This window comes from Meleagris gallopavo, chromosome 1 (genome assembly GCF_905368555.1).
Source record: "Meleagris gallopavo chromosome 1, MGAL_WU_HG_1.1, whole genome shotgun sequence".
Taxonomy (NCBI): Eukaryota; Metazoa; Chordata; class Aves; order Galliformes; family Phasianidae; genus Meleagris; species Meleagris gallopavo.
In genome coordinates, this window is record NC_139404.1 from 15,033,880 (window position 1) to 15,051,613 (window position 17,734).

At 43.3% G+C, this 17,734-nt stretch overlaps 1 protein-coding gene across 9 annotated transcripts in view; it reads left to right on the top strand.

Annotated features, from left to right (window-relative positions):
• Positions 1–1,350: 1,350 nt before the first annotated feature.
• The window catches only part of KIF21A (kinesin family member 21A), an 83,467-nt gene continuing 67,083 nt past the window's right edge, over positions 1,351–17,734 (top strand). For 7 of the 9 annotated variants that reach the window (XM_085217520.1, XM_085217545.1, XM_085217553.1 and 4 more), the window contains exon 1: positions 1,352–1,735. In XM_085217520.1, the coding sequence (XP_085073646.1) occupies positions 1,692–1,735 (44 nt within the window). In that variant the 5' untranslated portion in view covers positions 1,352–1,691. Of the gene's footprint in view, positions 1,736–17,734 lie in introns of all 9 variants that reach the window. The other 2 variants (XM_085217499.1, XM_085217528.1) reach the window with 1 other exon arrangement.

The following is a 17,734-nucleotide window of genomic DNA, read 5'->3' on the forward strand; positions in this document are numbered from 1 at the left end:
GTGCTGGAGAGCAGAGGGCACCTACTTTTTAAGAAATAAAAAGTGGAAGAATTGTAATTTTCTCGAGCCAGTAAACATTATAGCAGAATACTTTTTTATATTCAGAGAATGAAGAAAAGCCAAAATAAAGCACTTCATTTTAACAAAAGGCTTGTGTACGTTCTGGAAATGGGGGTGCAGAGAAAATGTGTCACACAAGTGATAGAAGCTATGTCTTTTTCCTGCTTTCCATCTGGATGGACAAAGAGGAGGCAACTTGCATGAAACATGGCAGGAAGCTACATGTAATTTGCTATATCAGTTTCAGAGGAGTGTTGCACTGGGTTGAAGTATTTAAGATAGAAAATGCCTATGATAAGGTAGGACCAAAATAAACATAATTAAGAAGCATTTTACTACCCAAACTACTCCCTACAGCCTCCTTATCACTTTCTCTTTAATCACAATATGGACAACAAATCCTCCTCATGAGGGTAAATCCTTTACGGTTCAGATGCAGAAACTGACCCATCCGTAGCAACGTTAAGCTTAGGAGGAGCTCTGCCAGACTCAGCTCGCTTAATTCGTTTCCAATGCAGATCACAGAGGAAGGGATGCGGTCAGGCCGAGATAAGCGACCTGGGACACGCGAGAGCTCACACGCGTGCTCAGGGTGAGGCCGCCGTGCTGGGGCCCACCCAGCAGGAGATCCTGCCCAAGTGCAAATTCGGCTTTAATGCCTTTGTTACATTAGCACCGCGTCAGCAGAAAAGAAGCATCGGATACATTTGGATAAGAAAGTATCCACTTTACTGAAGCTGCGAGAGCCAAAGCATAATAACCTTCGTGCTTGCCGTGTTTGCTTAAGCGTTATTTTTAGCTGGATTTGTAAATGCGATGTAAATAACGGCTGATAGCCCAACGACGCTGCTCGCCAGGACGGGCCGCAGCGGCTCTGCAGCAGCTCAGCACCGCGCCGGAGCGCACAGCGCGGCCGAGCAGCCCTCGCCGCAACGCCCGGCCGCCCGCACGGCGAGCTTGTTAGCATCTCGTTACTATTCCCCAAACGGGCCTATTCGGATGGAAAATCCTCCCGAGGAATGCGGATCGTTTGGGGGCAAAATAGCCGGGCTCGTTTCCCGGCAGAGATGCTATTCACATCGGGAATGAACGCCGCCCGCCCACCCGGCTCGCAGGGCGTTCGGTGAAGGCGGCGGCAGCGTCGGGCTCCGGCAGTGTCTGGCTCCGGCAGCGCCGGGCTCGGGCGGCGGCAGCCCCGCGGCCGGCGAGCATGCGGCTCCCGAGGGGCGGGCGGGAAGGAGGCGGCGAGGGGCGAGCGCCGCGCGCTCCCGTCGGGCCGCGTGCTCGCGCCGTGCCTACCGCCGGCCGCCGGCCCGGGGCGGGGCCGTGACGCATTGCGGCTGGAGCGGGCCCGGGGCTGGGGCCGGCGCCCGGGGCTCGTCCCCCCGGCCGGCGGACCGCAGGAGCGAGCGACGGCGCGACGGCGCTCCCCGCCCAGGGACTGGCGGGGCCGCAGCGGGGCGGGGGCAGAGGAGCGGCGGTCCCGCCCCGAGCTCCGCGGCTCTACCTTAGCCGTTCCGGCACCTAAAATGGCTGGAGCGCGGCGCTGCGGGAGGTGAGCGGAGCCGCGGCCGCCGCCCTCAGCTCCTCCCGCTCGGCCCCGCTTGCGGCGCTGCCCGCCGCCCGGCACCATGTCGGCCGGCCAGGACGAGAGCTCGGTGCGGGTGGCCGTCAGGTAAGCGGCGGCTGCAGGTGGGGGAGCGGGGCGGCCCTCCGCGGAGCTGCGTCCGCCCTGAGGGAACGCGCCGCCGCCGGGAGCTCCGCGCGGGGCCTCTTTCTGACTTCTTTTTTCCCTCGGAAGCGGCAGAAAGGTGGAAAAACGCTTCCCGAGGCCGCCTTACTCGTCGAGTCATTTTCGGCCTCGCGCTTTCGGCCGTATCGCCGCACAGCTCCCGCTAATGACAGCCCCGCAGCCGCTCTTGCGATCCGCGCGGCTGCTCGCTGCAAACGGCATTTTGTGTAGGAGCTGTGCTGGGAACGGAGCTTCAATCGTTCGGGAACATCAGCTCATTCAAATTACGCTTTTTTTAATCGGAGATTAGAATCTGGTGTTCGGCAGCGAGCTCCTGGCTCTTCTCGGTTTTCTACGTGAAGATGTTACGTTTGAAGAACTTCCAGATTAGCCCACGGATGCCTTAAGTTTCAGGATGCCTTTACATAATTCAAATATAAGAGGAAATAGACCTGCACGCACGCACACGTACAGCAGAATGCACGTGTGTTTGGGTTTGGGTCGTGGTACTGAATGGGGATTGTGGGTTTTTTCCCCCTCTAAAGAAGGTTCTCTGCGTTATGTGCTGATGTTCTGATGGCACACGCGGTCAGACCTCGGGCGAGGTCTGTCTCTCCATTTGGGCTTTGCAGCCACCGCATGCGCTTCACTTTATGGGATAATTCAGGGACTGCACAGGAAGACAAAGCAGGTGGATAGCTGTGCTAAACAGGGCGTAAGAATAAGCCATGCTTCTGAGAGCTGCTGCTGGTGGGTGTGTTGGGGGGTAACAGCTCAATAACAGCTCAATAACATTTTTGGTAAACAGGCACCGCCCCTGTGTGATAACATGGGATGTACGCTGCAGTTGTTGTGCTGTGCAGAGAGATGCTTCTGCGGGAGTGGTTTTCTTCCTGAGCCTTTTTCACACAGAATACAGGGAGGTATTATTCTAAAGCGTTATTAGGCTGTGTATTTAAAGAGGAAAGTATGAGATAGGTGTGATCCCCAAAATAGAGAGTGTTGCAGGTTAGCAGACTGCTCTGTCATTTGAAGAAAATATTAAATATCCTTCAAGCCAAGAAAAATAGTGGTGTAGGAGTTCATTTACAATACAAAGGGCTGTTGTTACTGGGAATTGACTAAAAGCTGCTGGTGCAGATATGTCCATGGTTGTAGATGTGCGATGATAAATAGGTTAGAAATAATCTATGGCAAAGGGTTGATAAAAGTCAATGAACGTGGATCAGCTGCGTTACGATGGATCACGGTAGCTTTTGAAAACAAATCCCAAATGTTACAAGGTGTATTTCTGTAACATAACTGGACAGCTGAGGTCCTACAGCTGAGTACAGACTGCTAGGAATGAGGGATTGCATCTTTGCTCCCGTCTGCCTGCTTTGTCAGATTAACTGTTCACATACAGTTAATCATTTCTCCTTCTCGGTTCAGAAGCCAGGATAAACCCTTGCACAACTGCTTTTTTGCATGCCAGTAACTTTTCTGTTATTTCTGTTTGTGTATTCCGTGTAGTGCTGTAGTGCTCTGAGCTGCAAGACCAGTTGCATCAGCACAGCGCTGTGCAGTGCATTATGAAAACTACTGAATTCTGTTTCCTTCTTGTTTTGGTTCTTCAGTTCTTTTGGGGGACTTGAGCTTAGTTCAGCACTGGTCTCTGCTGTTATATTGATTTAGTCTGTTTTTACATGTATGTTTTATAAACAGGGTTTACCCAACAGGAGCCCTGGCTTTTAGGTTGCAACCCACATGGTAGGAACTCAACTGAGATGTTTCAAAGGCATTTTGCTCTGAGCTTTCTGAAGAGCTGCTTTAGCTTGAGCCTTAATCACGAGCTGTAGAATAGACATTACTGAAATGATTTAGCAAATTGTTTTGTTGGTTTTTTTTTCCCAGAACCTGGTTATTTCACCTAATTGTAGACAACACTATTCAAAAATACTTTTCTTTCCAACCAGCACCACCTTAAAGCTATCATTTTGTATGTTAATTGCTCCCCATTTTCTTTAGTGTAATAATGGGTTTGTGAGTACTGAGCAAAATACTGTTTAGTGAAGCGTGAAAGCTGAAAAGAATTTGGCAGGTAATCCAGTAACTAAGGTTAAATTCCCCAATTAAGAAAAAAATTCTTTCTGTATTGCAGCCTCCACTAAAAGAGTTGTGGACTCATGATTTTGGTAATAGTGTGCAACTTCAGCAGAGAGCTTTGCTCTGTGTTCCTCTGTGTGCAGTGTCTGTTTTCAGATGAAATCGGGGAGCCCTCGTAATGTCTATTTGAACTCTTTTTTTCTTTTACATGTGAAAAGCTACTCTTTTTGTAAAGCTGAAATTACTGCCTTCCTTCTGTCAATGTCTTTTCAGCAGATGAAGATTCACTTGTGTCGAGGAGGCTCTGAAATGCTGCAGGCCATCAGGCAGGTAGTTCTGGAATCAAGTTCACAGAAGGATGTCAGTTATAGTTTCAAATTTTTGGGTATCTTATCATGTTAGTGGCGTCCACAGCTATGATGTAGTGTAACTCAGGCTTCTTATGGGTTGGGTAGATGAGGTTCTCACTGACTGTTGCGATCCTCTCTAGCTGCAGCATGTGTTGGTGTTGCACTCGGTTATTGTGTGAGCTGTCTGGTTGGGATCAAAGGCTTGAAATGTCTCCAACGGGAGAGGTGGCAGTGCCCGTCCTCGCTCTGTATGGCTTGCTGCAGCACTGTTAGGGCATCCTAGGGCTCAGAGCACCTGGTCTTTTGGGTGGTGTCCTTGCCTAAAACAGCAGGGTTGGAATGAGATGATCTTAAAGCCCCTCCCAACCCAAACCATTCTGTAATCCTACCACAGGTAATCTGAGCATGCAGAAAGGTTGGAGTTAGGTCCTTTGCCTTTTTGGACACAAGCTAAACAAGGGAACTCTTGAAGAGAGTAATAATGGATGGATGGAGCTCATCAGAAGGCTTGCTTGAGGGACTTGCCTCTGCTGAAGCATGAAACAATGTCTGATATGTGTATCCTTTATAGAGAAGACAGCAAAATTGTGGAAAATGGAAGTGTCTGTCTTCTAGTGCTCCATAGGAGAAGGATGGCTATAATTCATGCTGAGTCACTGAGAGTCCCAGACACAAAGATGATAAGCTTCAGTGTCGATTGGTAATTCAGCCTTCTAAGATGCTGTATGAAAACAGAGGAGGAAATAATAAAGAGTTATGTGAAAAGATGAATAGCTCTGGAAGCTGACCAACAACCAAGGAAAAGTACAGTGGTCACTGAGATGTGGTTGGATGATGCCTCAGGTGGAGCAGACAGTAAAAGGACATGAACCGTGTGGTGATGCAGGTGAAGGAAATAGAGCTGTAGCATCGGACACGCTGTCATAGAGGAGGATGGAATCCAGTTGAAACTGTGTTAATGGCCAAAAGCAAAGAACCAGGGAAATGAGTAGTTAGGGAACAGTGTTTTATCCCCAGGTATATATAATATCAGAGAACAGTGAAGGGAAGAGCTGTGGAAGTGTTTTATTGATTAATTCATTTATCTTTAAATCCTCCTTATGTTTGAGTTGATGTGCTTTATTCACTACTTTGGCAAGAGCATATGTGCCACCACTTCAGCTGCTGCTGTCGGGGCTGCGTTACAGCCCTCAAGCAAAGAGGAGCGGTGGGATATGGCCACCCAGATTTCCCTGAATCATCTCAGATGTGCCCTTCTTGTACCCGCCCTGGCTCTCTGCCATACACTGTAATGCTGCTTCACCACGGTGAAATCTGATGTCTGCCAAGTATGGCAATTTCGTGCACAAAATATAAGGCATCTGTCAGGAAACTTTTTAAGTAACAGTGAAAGTAATAATTGTAGCTCATGAATGAAACCTTCTGTTTCTGGTATTCCAAGAGGGGAAATGCATTGATTACTAATTCAATGTCAGTATGTTTGTTTGTTTATTTATTTATTTCTTTGCCCAACTAATCAAGCTGCTTGTGGCGTGAGATCAGGATACACCGTGAACTTCTGATAAGACAAATGGGATGTGTTCATTCCTTGTAACCTCAACCTTCTGCTGCATAGATTTGTTCTGGGAGCACTGGGTTTGTTCCTCCCCTGTCCCCAGTTCCTGAGCTACATACCTGGCCCTTTTCTGCACTTCTTGCTCTTATGCTAGTTTCTATTTTTTCTTTTTTCTTTGTTCTCCCCATCTACTATTTGAGTACTTTTCCATCGTTCATGTTCCTCTTCTCAGCAGTTATTCCTAATAGCTTCTGCACCAAAGTTCTTTTCCTCTGTGCTGAATCCAGCCATTGTAAGCAGGAAAGAAGGAGCTGAGGGGAAGGAACCTGCCTTTCTGATGGGTGTGCTTTGAAGCACCTTGTGTGTTAAAACTAATTTTCTTATTTAGGCTGCTGTTCTGCAAATGGCTCCACAAATGACAGCTGAATATCCATGCCTGCTCTGGTGTATATATTGCAGGCTCTGGAGGTACTGGTTTCATGCTTTCTGTACAGTACTAAGCATCTCTTGCTATTTAAATCATTCTGTAAGTAGATAAGCAACAGAATAGATTACAGTACTATCCACTGGATCCTAAAAATGAACCACAGTTTTCTTCCGTTACAATCCAGCTGTAATTATGTAAGGATGTGAAAGTTTTTCGGGAAAAATATCTGAGAAAATGATGTATGAATGAAGTTCAGCAGTCTAGCAGTATGCAATTATGCCCCAGTGAAGGCAAAAAAGTTGTTTGGCAGTATTAAATAGTGATTTTTTTTGAGTCTTGTTAAGTGTTGGCAAATATTTCTGTTGGAGAGTCTGTTAATGGAAGGATACCAAAGGAATCTAGCTTTGAAAGCTCACGTTGCATATCTTTTGTAAGTTTTCATGTTACTCTTTGCACCGTGACTTAAACAAACATTCCCTTGTCCTTTGCTGAAACTTTATGCCACCCCATCCATATGTTTTGCATTTCAGCTAGGAAAAAAAAACACAGCACCATCTGCTGCTGAATTAATTCAGGTTTCATCATATCTGACTCGATCATCCGTAACTGATATTGCTTGGGGCAGGCTGGGATCTGTGATCTTGCTTTCTAGGAAATAAACTTGCCTTTCCACTGCTCGTGAGGTAACCACAAACTCATTCTTTCGTGGAGGGGAAGGAAAGCCTAGTCAGGCGTTTCCCTTCATGTTATGTATTCCTTGCCAAAAGATGAATGTGTCTTCAATTATAACAAAACCCGACAAAAAGAGGTATTAGTTTGTCCGAGGTTGCAGGTGGATTGTATTTTGAACTTAAGTAAAGCTTATAGAAGACTTGGGAATTTAGTTCACTTTGAAAATCTGGTTTCGATTTGGTGACATTCTCTTTGCTGCACTCTGTAGAGAGTTAAAGGAATGTCTGTGCTACAACGTGAACCCTATTACTGAGCTCAGGGCTTCACCTTTTCCTCTTTTCTGTGCCACTCCTGTGAGTTCTTCTACAGTAGCTGAATGACCCTTGTGCTTGGGATTGAGGGAACCTTGTTCCCTCCCTCTGCTTTCCCTTTCTTTGCTCCAAGTGCTTCATAGGTTCCCCTTGCTGCCCAGGCTGAGATGGATGCTGAAGTTCTCTCTTGTCTCTTAAGCTGCGTGATTACTGATAGGAAATAAAGCTGTTTTGGGTGCATTTTTTTTTTTTTTTTAGCTGATTAAGGAGAAGATTCTGTATTCTGTCATATCTGGAGCTGCTGGAGCAGATGTTTTTTTTTTTTTTTTTTTTTTTGTTATACTAATTTAATTCCTGTGTAGAGCACTTACAAGAAGTTAAAACTATTGTTTGAACTGGAGAACAAAAAAACTTAATTAGAAATCAAACACAATCTGAACGAGTCCAGCAAGAGTAACTACATGAGCTGTGCCTTTTTCTTGTGTGCTCTTTCCCTTCTTCTCTAAAATTATTTTAAATCTGTGCTCATTTTCTTTCTGTTATTACTTTCTTTTTTTTGTAGTTCTCTGTGTTACTTTCCAGTTTTCCCTGGTGAAACTTGGCTGAGATAAATGTCTGCCCTGATGTGACTAAAGGCAGAAACTCAACCTTATTTTTTTCCAACAAGTTCTCTAGTTTGATGCATTTACCATAGCAACAACATGCAAATGGAGACCAGTGGAAGGATTTTAAAGCCAGTGGCACAGTGACTTTGATGTGCAGAGAAGGTCTTTCCAATATATTTTTAAATCTTTAAAATGTGAACCTGCTTGCATTGCCTTTGAAAATTCATGAAGGGACAAACATGTCTGAAACCTTTCCATTCTTGAAGCTGTTCTTGTTGGTTCTGAAAATTATAATTTTTTTCAACTGATTCATTTATTGTGTGATTAAAACCAGTTGTGGTGGTTTTGTTGTTTTTACTTTATGACAGACAAGAACCCTTCCTGGATCTGTTCTAAAGTGTTTATTATGGAGTGTATGTAATTGGGATGGGTGATAGATGCTTACGGTGCTCGTCTGGTGGTGTTTATATCCACACTTACTGTTCCAGTTTCAGTCTCCAGCCATAAGTCTTGCTGTCTACTCAGCATCAGCCACAGCATGATTTTAACAAGATTTTTAAGTGTAAGATTAGTACTGCTGGAAGTGGACCAGTTAAGCTGATACAGAGCTAGCCAATGGATTAGTGTAAAATATCTCCTGGATAGACTCTGGGAACCAGGAGCGAGGAGTGGGTACCATTTTTGTTATTGCCTTCAACAGATTTGATGAAGTCCACCAGTGGAGTAATTTATTTTTCTGATCAGTTGACAAGTGCTAGGCTTGCTGTCCGGGACAGTGCACACTTTAGGCAACTTTAGGATTTAATTCTATCAAGCAAAAATGAATGATGCATCCCTTGAGTTGGTGGAGTTCCAGCAGGAGAGGCTGAGAGCAACAAAACCTTCATAGAATGTTTTAAAATGATTTTTCTTTATGCACAGTAACCTACATGTGTACAAGTAGAAGAATAATTTTGGAAATGGATTCAAGAGTTTTTCTCATTGGTGCTTCTTGTATTTGTACTGCTATAGGACAGCTACATAGCTCAGATGCTTCTATATACTTCAAGTACTCCAAGTTTCCTGAAATGCTACACAGTAGATTGAAAGACACTAATTTTTTTTATTTTTTTTCCTCCCCTTTCATGTATTTTCAACTTTTAAAGGCTCATTATTCCAAGATCCTGGGACTGCTCATCTCTTATTCAGTAGTATTGATCAGATACTTCTGCCAGCTGCAGTAGTTCCTCTTTTTTAGTTTGTGCTTGATTCTGTCCAGAATCACTGTGCCTCTGTCTTTACCCTTATGAGTTTGAGTGATATCAAGGTATGTAGTGAGCCTTTCTTTTATTTCTTTTTTCTAATCTTCCTGTGCTCTGCTGGTGCTTCCTGTTTTGCCTGCTCAGAATTGTGTCTTAAATTCCTCAGGCCAAAGATATAGCTTTAAAGTGTAGTAAGCACTTACAGAGTGGTGTAAATCATACATAATGCAGTATAATGAGAAAAACAGCTGCTGGTAAAACACCTTGTCATTACCTTCTATGAAAAGTGCTTCAATCAAAAACTTCTGTTTTGCTAAAGCACCCATATGGCTTTGTTTCCATAACCCTCTCCCCATCCCTCCCCTGATTTTTTTTTTTTAATTTTTTTTTTTTAATATGAAAAGAATAGAATAAAAAAAACTAATGCAAAACACTGATCCATAGGAAATGGCTGACTGATCCTAAGCAAACAATGCTTTTCATTGGTTTTTGCTCCGTAGCAGTTGTCCAGGTAAGGTGTCTTTCACTCCTTGGTCTCAAACATGTTCCTTTTGAAGTCTAAATGGAAAATCTTTATTTGTAGGCTCTAGCTCTGTAATGTGATGCCTTTGAATATTGCATTTTGTTTTCGTTGGCTTTTTTTTTTCCCCTAAGTATTACCCATACATGTTAATTTGGAGACTGGTATTACTGATATTTCCCATGTTTTCTTTTTTCTAGTTACAATTATATCACAAGTGAATGACCTGTACATTTGAGAGAGTTTAATTTGTTTAGTGAGAAAAGTATTCTCTGGTCCTTGGTGTATTTCAAATATTTTCATGCATGGTTGAGGAAGAGTAAATGTTAGAATATATCTTTTTTTACACATAAGAGGAAAGAGAATGGCTACCCTACTTACAGTTTGAAGTAATAGCAGGTCAGAAAGACGGCCACCTGTTCAATCTGCATTACCTGTAGTGCGATTTACACCTCCGTCTGATCTAATCACCCAGCCCATCACTCAGGAACAATACAGATCTGGGGTTAGGAGTGAACTGCTATTGACAGGTAAGCCATTTAATACTGAAGTACACCGATATTCTTAATATATATATATTTTTAATGCTCCCAAAAGCTGATTCTTTCCTCATGGCCCACGTGGTGTTGGCTGGTCATCTAGTAAACTTGCTGGTTTGGCTCTGAATTTTGAAGTTACCTGTAGGTCTGTTTCATAGTTGCTAGCAAAGCCTTTGGGGATCAGATGGGCTGTCATTGTTCATTAAATGTCAACAAGTAAAGCCTTGCTAGGCCCAAAAAGGAATAAACATTCTACAGTTGAGAGCCTCACATGAAAGTGCTTTGTTCTATGCTGCCAGGTCTGAAAGAAGGACTGGCCCATCCTGGGCTGATTCTTCTGTTGATTTTTTACTCCTGTGACTGCTGAATGTTGAGAAATTTTTTGGGAGGTAGAGGGAGGGGTCTTAAATCAAATGGTGTTAGCCTACATCTTGGATGCTAGTTGACTGACAGTAAAGGGCAAGTGTACTCTCTGCAGTTGTTATAGGCAAGTGATTTTTAAAAATATATGAAAATTAATCATGAAATGAAAGTATTGTGGCAAAAAAAAGAATTAGACTTTAGAGAAAATGGAGTTTTTATGCAAGGCACAAAGAAAGTCATCCATGATAATCCTGATAATGTCTTGGCTGATGTCCAGCGTTCAGTTTCAATTCAATTCAAGAAAAATGCAGAGTAATTAGAGGGAATTGAGGAGAGAAGGGTGATTACTGGGCATCTAAAAACAGGACTGGTTCCATAATGTGAGATATGAGAAATGAAGATTGCTAAGAGCTGTGTTTTGAAATACTTAGTGCCAAATGCAAAGTAGAAGGGAATAAATTGTTCTTCATGTTCCAGCCAGGTTAACAGGCTTAACCTCCAGTAAGAAAAGTAAAAGACAGGAAGGAAGCATTTAGGATGGATGTCCTGGAGCAGTTTGTGGAGATGTGAAATCATCCATAGGAGAGACTTCTAAAAACAAACCAAACTGATATCTGTCATAGATATGGACATAGATGATGATATTAGTACAGCAAGGTAGACGGGGTGAGTAATCTTTATGACATTTCCATGTGTCTTCCATCCCAATTACCTGCAATTCCATGAAGTTGCATGTCCATTGTCAAGGCCTGAATTCAGCACAGTTGAATCATAGAATGGCTTGGGTTGGAAGAGATGTCAAAGGTCATCTAGTTCCAATCCCCATGCTACAAGCAGGATTGCTGACCGCTAGATCTAGCACTAGACCAGGCTGCCCAGGGCCCCATCCAATGGCCTTGAACACCTCCAGGGATGGAGCATTCACAGCCTCTCTGGGCAGCCTGTTCCAGCACCTCACCATTCTCTCTGTGAAAAGCTTCCCCCTGCAATCTAGTTGAAATCTTCCCTCCTTCAGTTTAAAACCATTATTCCTTGTGCTGTCACTATCTAGCCATGTAAAAAATTAATTTCCCTCCTGTTTATAATCTCCCTTTAAATATCGGAAGGCTGCAAGGAGGTCTTCCCTGGAGCCCAACCCCCCTCATTCAGCTCATTCTGTCTTTGTGGAAGAGATGCTCCAGCTCTCTTATAATCCTCGTGGCTCTCCTCAGGACCCTGTCCAAAAGCTCCACATCTTTTCTGTTTCCTGGGGCCCAGCCCTGGATGCGGTGTTCCACATGGTGCCTCACGGGGGCAGAGTACAGAGGAACAGTCACCTACTTCCCCTGATCTTTTGATGCAGCCCAGGATATAGTAGGCCTTCTAGACTGCAGGTGCACATTGCTGGCTTGTGTTAAGTTTTTCATCTACCAGAACCCTTAAGTCCTTCTTGGCAAGGCTACTCTCAGGAAATTCTCCTTGAGAATGATCCCATTCAGATGCCATGGCATGCTTGCGGAGATGTGACAACATCCGTGTTAACAGAAAAGCCTTGGAAATTTGGAAGGGTAAGCTTAGACAAATTTAGGTTTGGAGGAACCTTGGGATGTTATCCGATCCTACCTCTGGCTCAAAGCAGGCTCAAAACTAACTTCAGAGCAGGTTGCTTAGGGCTTTATCAAGTTATTAGATATTGGAAAAACCTTTACGAATGGAGATTGCTCAGTCTCCTGAATAACCAATACTTGACTGTCCTCAGGTGGATTATTTTTTTTTTCCTTATGCCGGGTTGAGAAGTCTCTTGCTTTGGTTTATGATTGCTGTCTCTTCTCCTGACTTCAGTAAGGCAGCTCAGCTCTGTCTTCTTGGTAATCTTCTCAAGTATTTGAAAGAGAATAGGCAAGGCCTAACAGCCAGCAAGTTATCGTAGGGTCTGTGTCTACAGTCTACTGGGGAGGGTGAGCTGTGTGGGAGAGCTTCAGCAAAGGGACCACAACCTCTTCAGATGAGTTCTGAATGTGATGGGCATAGCGAGGTCTTGGCAGATGGGCAGTCATACAGTGCTGCTGGTAACATGGCTGCTGCTGGAGGGTGATGCGATAATGTGTTGTAAGCAGATGCAGCATGAAATACTGGAGGGTTTTGTTTTGTTTTACATGGCTAATGGGTTCGTTTTGTTCTGAAGTCTTTTTCCCACCCACCACCACTGCACCCTCGATCTCGAAGATCACTTGGTGATAGATGTGGTGTTGCTGCTGTGGAAGCCTTTGGAATGTGATTCAGCAAAGGGTAACAACATGCTTCCGTCTCCTCACTGCAAGAACACTTAGCAGTCATCTTTGCCTGTTTTCCTTTGCCACAGTTTAAGCTCATTTATTTTTTGGCCAAACTGTCTAGCAAGAATAATTAACCTCCAGCACTGTTACTGATTTCTTGCTTAGATATTCATGCTCTCCTTAACCATCTCACAGAATAATTATATCAGTTTCCTTGTCCTGCCTGTGACAGTTTAGGTTTTCTTATAGTTCTGGTTTGTTTGGCAGTATATATTCTGTAAGTCATAAAGAAATGCATGCAGTTAGTCATTGCTTTATCACATGAAGCATGTGATAACCTTATGAATACAACCCAAAGCATCAGTTACTTATCTTAGAACAGCTTCCTTCGACTCTTAGGAATTAATTATAGTTTGTGCCTTATCAGTTTTTATTTTATCTTTGGAAAAATGGATTCTAATATCTTCAAGAGTATGATGTACTTATTTATTTTCTTTCCCTCTCCCTATTCCTCTGGATTTGTGTTCCACGTAATTAATGTGGAACACTAGACAAAGTTAACATTCAGTTTGCTGAATGCGGAGTTGTTTGTTGATATCTGCCTTGTATCTGTGTAAGTGCTTTCTGGTTGAAGTTCAATCTATTTAAAACAGGAATGTGTTGGTAGACAGAGGGAAGTACCTCGAAACTTGTAACATTTGCATCTTTTCTTGACCACGTCTACTGCTCGGGATTTCTCAGACTGCAACTAGGAAATGTTACTGCCTCCCAAATTATATCCACGTGTCAAGGAAATCTGACAAATTGTAGACTAGCCACTGAATGTTTGTAGGTTTTTAATTTATTTTTTTTTAATATGTGAATTCTGTAATTTATACTTGCATTCTTCTTTTCAGATTAAAGCTGTCTGGGAGAAGGCTGTATATCTAACAGTGGGCCACTGGGGCAGAATGCTTGTAGTGTATTGCTTGACATCATTTTAGTGGAAACAGCTCTCCTGTTTTGTTGCTACCTCAGTATTGATGGACATAGCCATTGCAGCACAGCAGTGTGTGTGAGAGGTCCTGTCCTTTGCTCAGAAGTTACATCAACTGGCACTGTGGTGTTTTTCCATTCAGATAACAAAAATAAACTGTAGGATCCTGACTGTGAATGCACTTATGCACTTTCTGTTCAAAATATGCGAGTACTGTAATTTGAAGTTAGCATATTAATATGTGTTTTAGCAATAGCTGTACTTCAGCTGTGAAATTTCTGCTTTTTTTTTTTTTTTTAATTGAATCACTCTTACTGTGTTTTGACTCAGTTCTTCATTGCTTGTTAATGCTGCATTGGTCACTTTGCTGTCTCCCATTTCAGCAAGATTTGTCTCTTAGCTTCTGAATGCCAAATCCCTCAGAATGGCTCTCAGGGGTGACATTCAAAACTAATCAGTTTTGAGGCATGATTTTAAAGTATTGCCATAGCCCAGGATTTATGCATTCAACTGATGGTAGGGCATTTTCCTTCTGAGTCACTCTTTTTCTAGTGCAGTATACAAATTAGATCATAGAGGTTTATTTTCATTATCTGTTTGTTGTTTGAGGCTGGAAAGTTGATCTCTGGAGAGCTTAGTATTAGATGAGGAAAACATCAGAAGAAAATCTGGTAGGCAAAACCAAACATCAGTGGAATGATTAACCTGCGAACACCAGTGTTGGTTGACGTAATGTGATACTGGATGTGTAACACACAATGTGCTGCTGGGAGAAATAGCTGAAAGAGCTTTTGTTTTCAAGAGAGAGATGTGCTGCAGTACTTGGAATTGTCTGGCTGTACTGTCTGGGCAGTGATGCCACTGGTACAACCTATATACAACACTGTCCCCTGTTCTGTGTGCCAGCACGAGCAAATGCTCAGGCAGTGGTCACAGGCTGTCTCTCTTCTCTTCTCTCTCTCTCTCTCTCTCTCTTTTTTTTTTTTTTTTTCCTGTTTTCCTTCTGCTGCCACTTCATTCAGTGCAGGACTGAGCTGTAAGGCCTTGGAAACCTGCTGCTGTTTATGGGGTCGGCTCTATCATTAAAATATCAATAAACTCATCTCCTGAGTGTTCATTCAGTATGAATGCAAGGGATGCAGTCAGTTAATTTGGAGAGCTAGGTACTGTGAGAGGGCATCTTTTATGTAGGATGTAGGTTCTTTGTTGTTGTTTTTTGTCTTAATTTTTTTTTGGTCCAGTCTTTCTCACTTATGTATGAACTGCGGTGAAGTTTGATTTAAATTGTTGACTGATGCAAGTCCTGCTGTGACAGCAGGTTTGTGGTGGTGTGTCACTGCCATTTTCCAGCTGCTGAGGCTGTGTTGCTGCATTTTTGCTGCCTTTGCAAGGTCCCTCTGCTAACAGTGCTGCTGTGGATTGGAAAATCAGGAACCCAAATGTGCTGCTTTGCAGTGTCTGCTTGGAAATGCAAGGCTTAACTTATTAATACAAATACAGTTAGTGGTTGTGGGACCTCCACGTGACACTGATGTTGGGTGGTAGAGACACAAATTACGTGCATTTTAGATCCGTGGACTCTGATAAGATTGTACATATTGTATAACATATTGTATAACACCAGACAACAGGACTTAATTGAGAATTCAATTATGTGTTTAGTTATAAACATGATTGTTTGTGAAGTGCAACCAATCCTGACCTCAAACTTTGAGGCAGGGAAATCTTCTTTCATTAGTTCCAGATAATCCTGCTCCCTCTTCTGAATCTGTGGCTCATTAGTTTCAGTTTTTCTTGCTAACACTCATTGGCCATGCGTTTTTAATTCAGTGGTCTAGCAATAGTTAACTCTAAGTATGGTTAGGAAATAATCCATCCATAGTTTCCTTTGGGCCTTGCTAATTATTCATGTGATGAGGCTTATATAAGGGCTGCACTGCGGCTGTACTTCGTTTGATGTCAGAGTTCTATATTCCTGTGCAAACAAAAGTCAGGTGATAAGGCATGGGCAAGCAAAGTCTATAGTTGAAACCAGGGAGAAAGCAAACTTTTCTGCGAGGATCTTGAAGTGCTACCATCTGCTTAACTGCCATGTTTCTCCTTCAAAAAGTTACATTTTAGTTGGCTGTTAGATAGAAGTAGATTTCAGATAGGCCTTTGTTGTATCTATATGGCTTTTTTGAGTTTGTTGAGATTTATGATGAGGGCAGTGGTTAGGATGTGGTCAAAGCCGAGAGCACCCACTGAGTGGAAATGATGTTCTTTGTGTAGGTGTGGGAGGCAATTGGCTGATTCACAGCAATTAGTGATGCAAGGTTTGTAGCTTGCTGTAATAGCATTACATGGTCTGATTTCTTAGTGCTGGTAAGGAAATAGCTTGAAATGTCTTTAACACTGTACGTGTGACCCTTTCTGGAAGCCTGGTGCAGGCCATAGCATTCCGTAAGTTTTTACTGTGACCCTCCAGTCTTCACAGCACAGCATCTGTCTAAAACTTTCATCGATGTTTTTGCCTCTCTTTGAGGATTGATTCACTGATTGACATTCATAGAGCAAAGTGGCTCTTAATCCACTGTACTTCTTTTTTTGTGTCCATTGTTACTGGTTTCTCTCTCCAGCTTGTTTCCACTGCAGTTTGGGTATTTCTCTGGGAGGGTTGTGTTTCTGCAGCAGTAGGCATAGCTTCTCTGTAATTTCATGTGGCATTCTTTTACATTCCATGTAGAAGATACAAGTCTGACTGCTTTCTCAGCAGTCACTGTGGTGGTGACACTGTGGCACTAAAGGATACAGTTTAGTGATGGACGTCAATAGGGCAGATTGGTGGTTGGAATGGATGATCTTGGAGGCTTTTTCCGACCTAAATGATTCTATGATTACAGCCTCCCAGGTCTCTATGTGCTGCCAGTAAGCCATTACTGCACTGTTTCTTGTGAATGTCTATAGTTTTTCTACTCCTGGCAAAGTATTTGTTATGTTTGGTGTTGATCCTGGCAAACTTTGTGTTCACCTTCCTTTCTGCACTGACCAACTAAGTCCAGTTTAAGCCACAAGCTCTTATCTTGCTCAATGTTAAAGGCTCGGAGGAATGAGCTATTTGCTCCCAAGCGTTGTGGCAGGGCTGTAGCAAGCTAAATTGGCTTTACTGATGTCCTGTTGTGCTGCAGTGCAATGAACAGCTTAAATTTTTAAGGCCATTTGGAAGAGATTTTTGTCCAAACGCTTGCTCTGAAAGTATCTGTGCTATCTCCAGTGCATGCGGCCACTACAAATTCTTGCACCAACAGACCACAAATAATTTGCATCAATAGTTTCTGAGAGCAGCTGGGAAATGTATGGTGCAGAGGTATTGTGTGCCAAGAAAAGCTGATTGAATTCAGACAAGACAAAGAAACTGGCTCTGACCCTGGAGAAGCGTGTCTGGACAGACCTTTCTTTCTGTCCCCCAGGAGCCACAGTGAAGCGTTGGGCAGACAGAAGGGATCACGGGATCAGGTGCTGCCGCTTTGTGTGCGAGAGGCTGAGGGAGCCCGGCGGCTGTGTACAAAGGGGAGGTCCATAGGCAAGGGCTGAGCCTCCCCTGTGTGCAGTGTGAGTGGGGAGAGCTGGTTTTAATGTGTCTGAGGTTTGTCAGTGCACGATTATTTGTTCTTATAAGTGACTTTGCATTTGTAGCTTTGGAGTTCTGTTTGGAATTGTAATCTAATCTGAGCCTTAATGAAAAATTAAGCATCTAGCTAGAACATGAAGCAGAAAGCACTCAGCCTCACTGTTAGGCTTGCGTCCATATTAGTTGTTTAAAGGAGACACAAGTAACTAGTTCTTCTTATACTTTACTCACAGTGTGTATTTGATGAATTGAGGACATAGCTGACTCGTGAACCTGTCAGTTTACATTGCAGTGCAGTACCAGGGTGCGCTCATTTCTAGGATGTGCTCTATCCTGGAGCTAAAACTTTGCTTAAACAATGTTACTGGTATTATTTTTAATAGTGGTAATTCCAAGCTGTACTCTACTAGTGCAGTGAGGTATGTATGCTAGC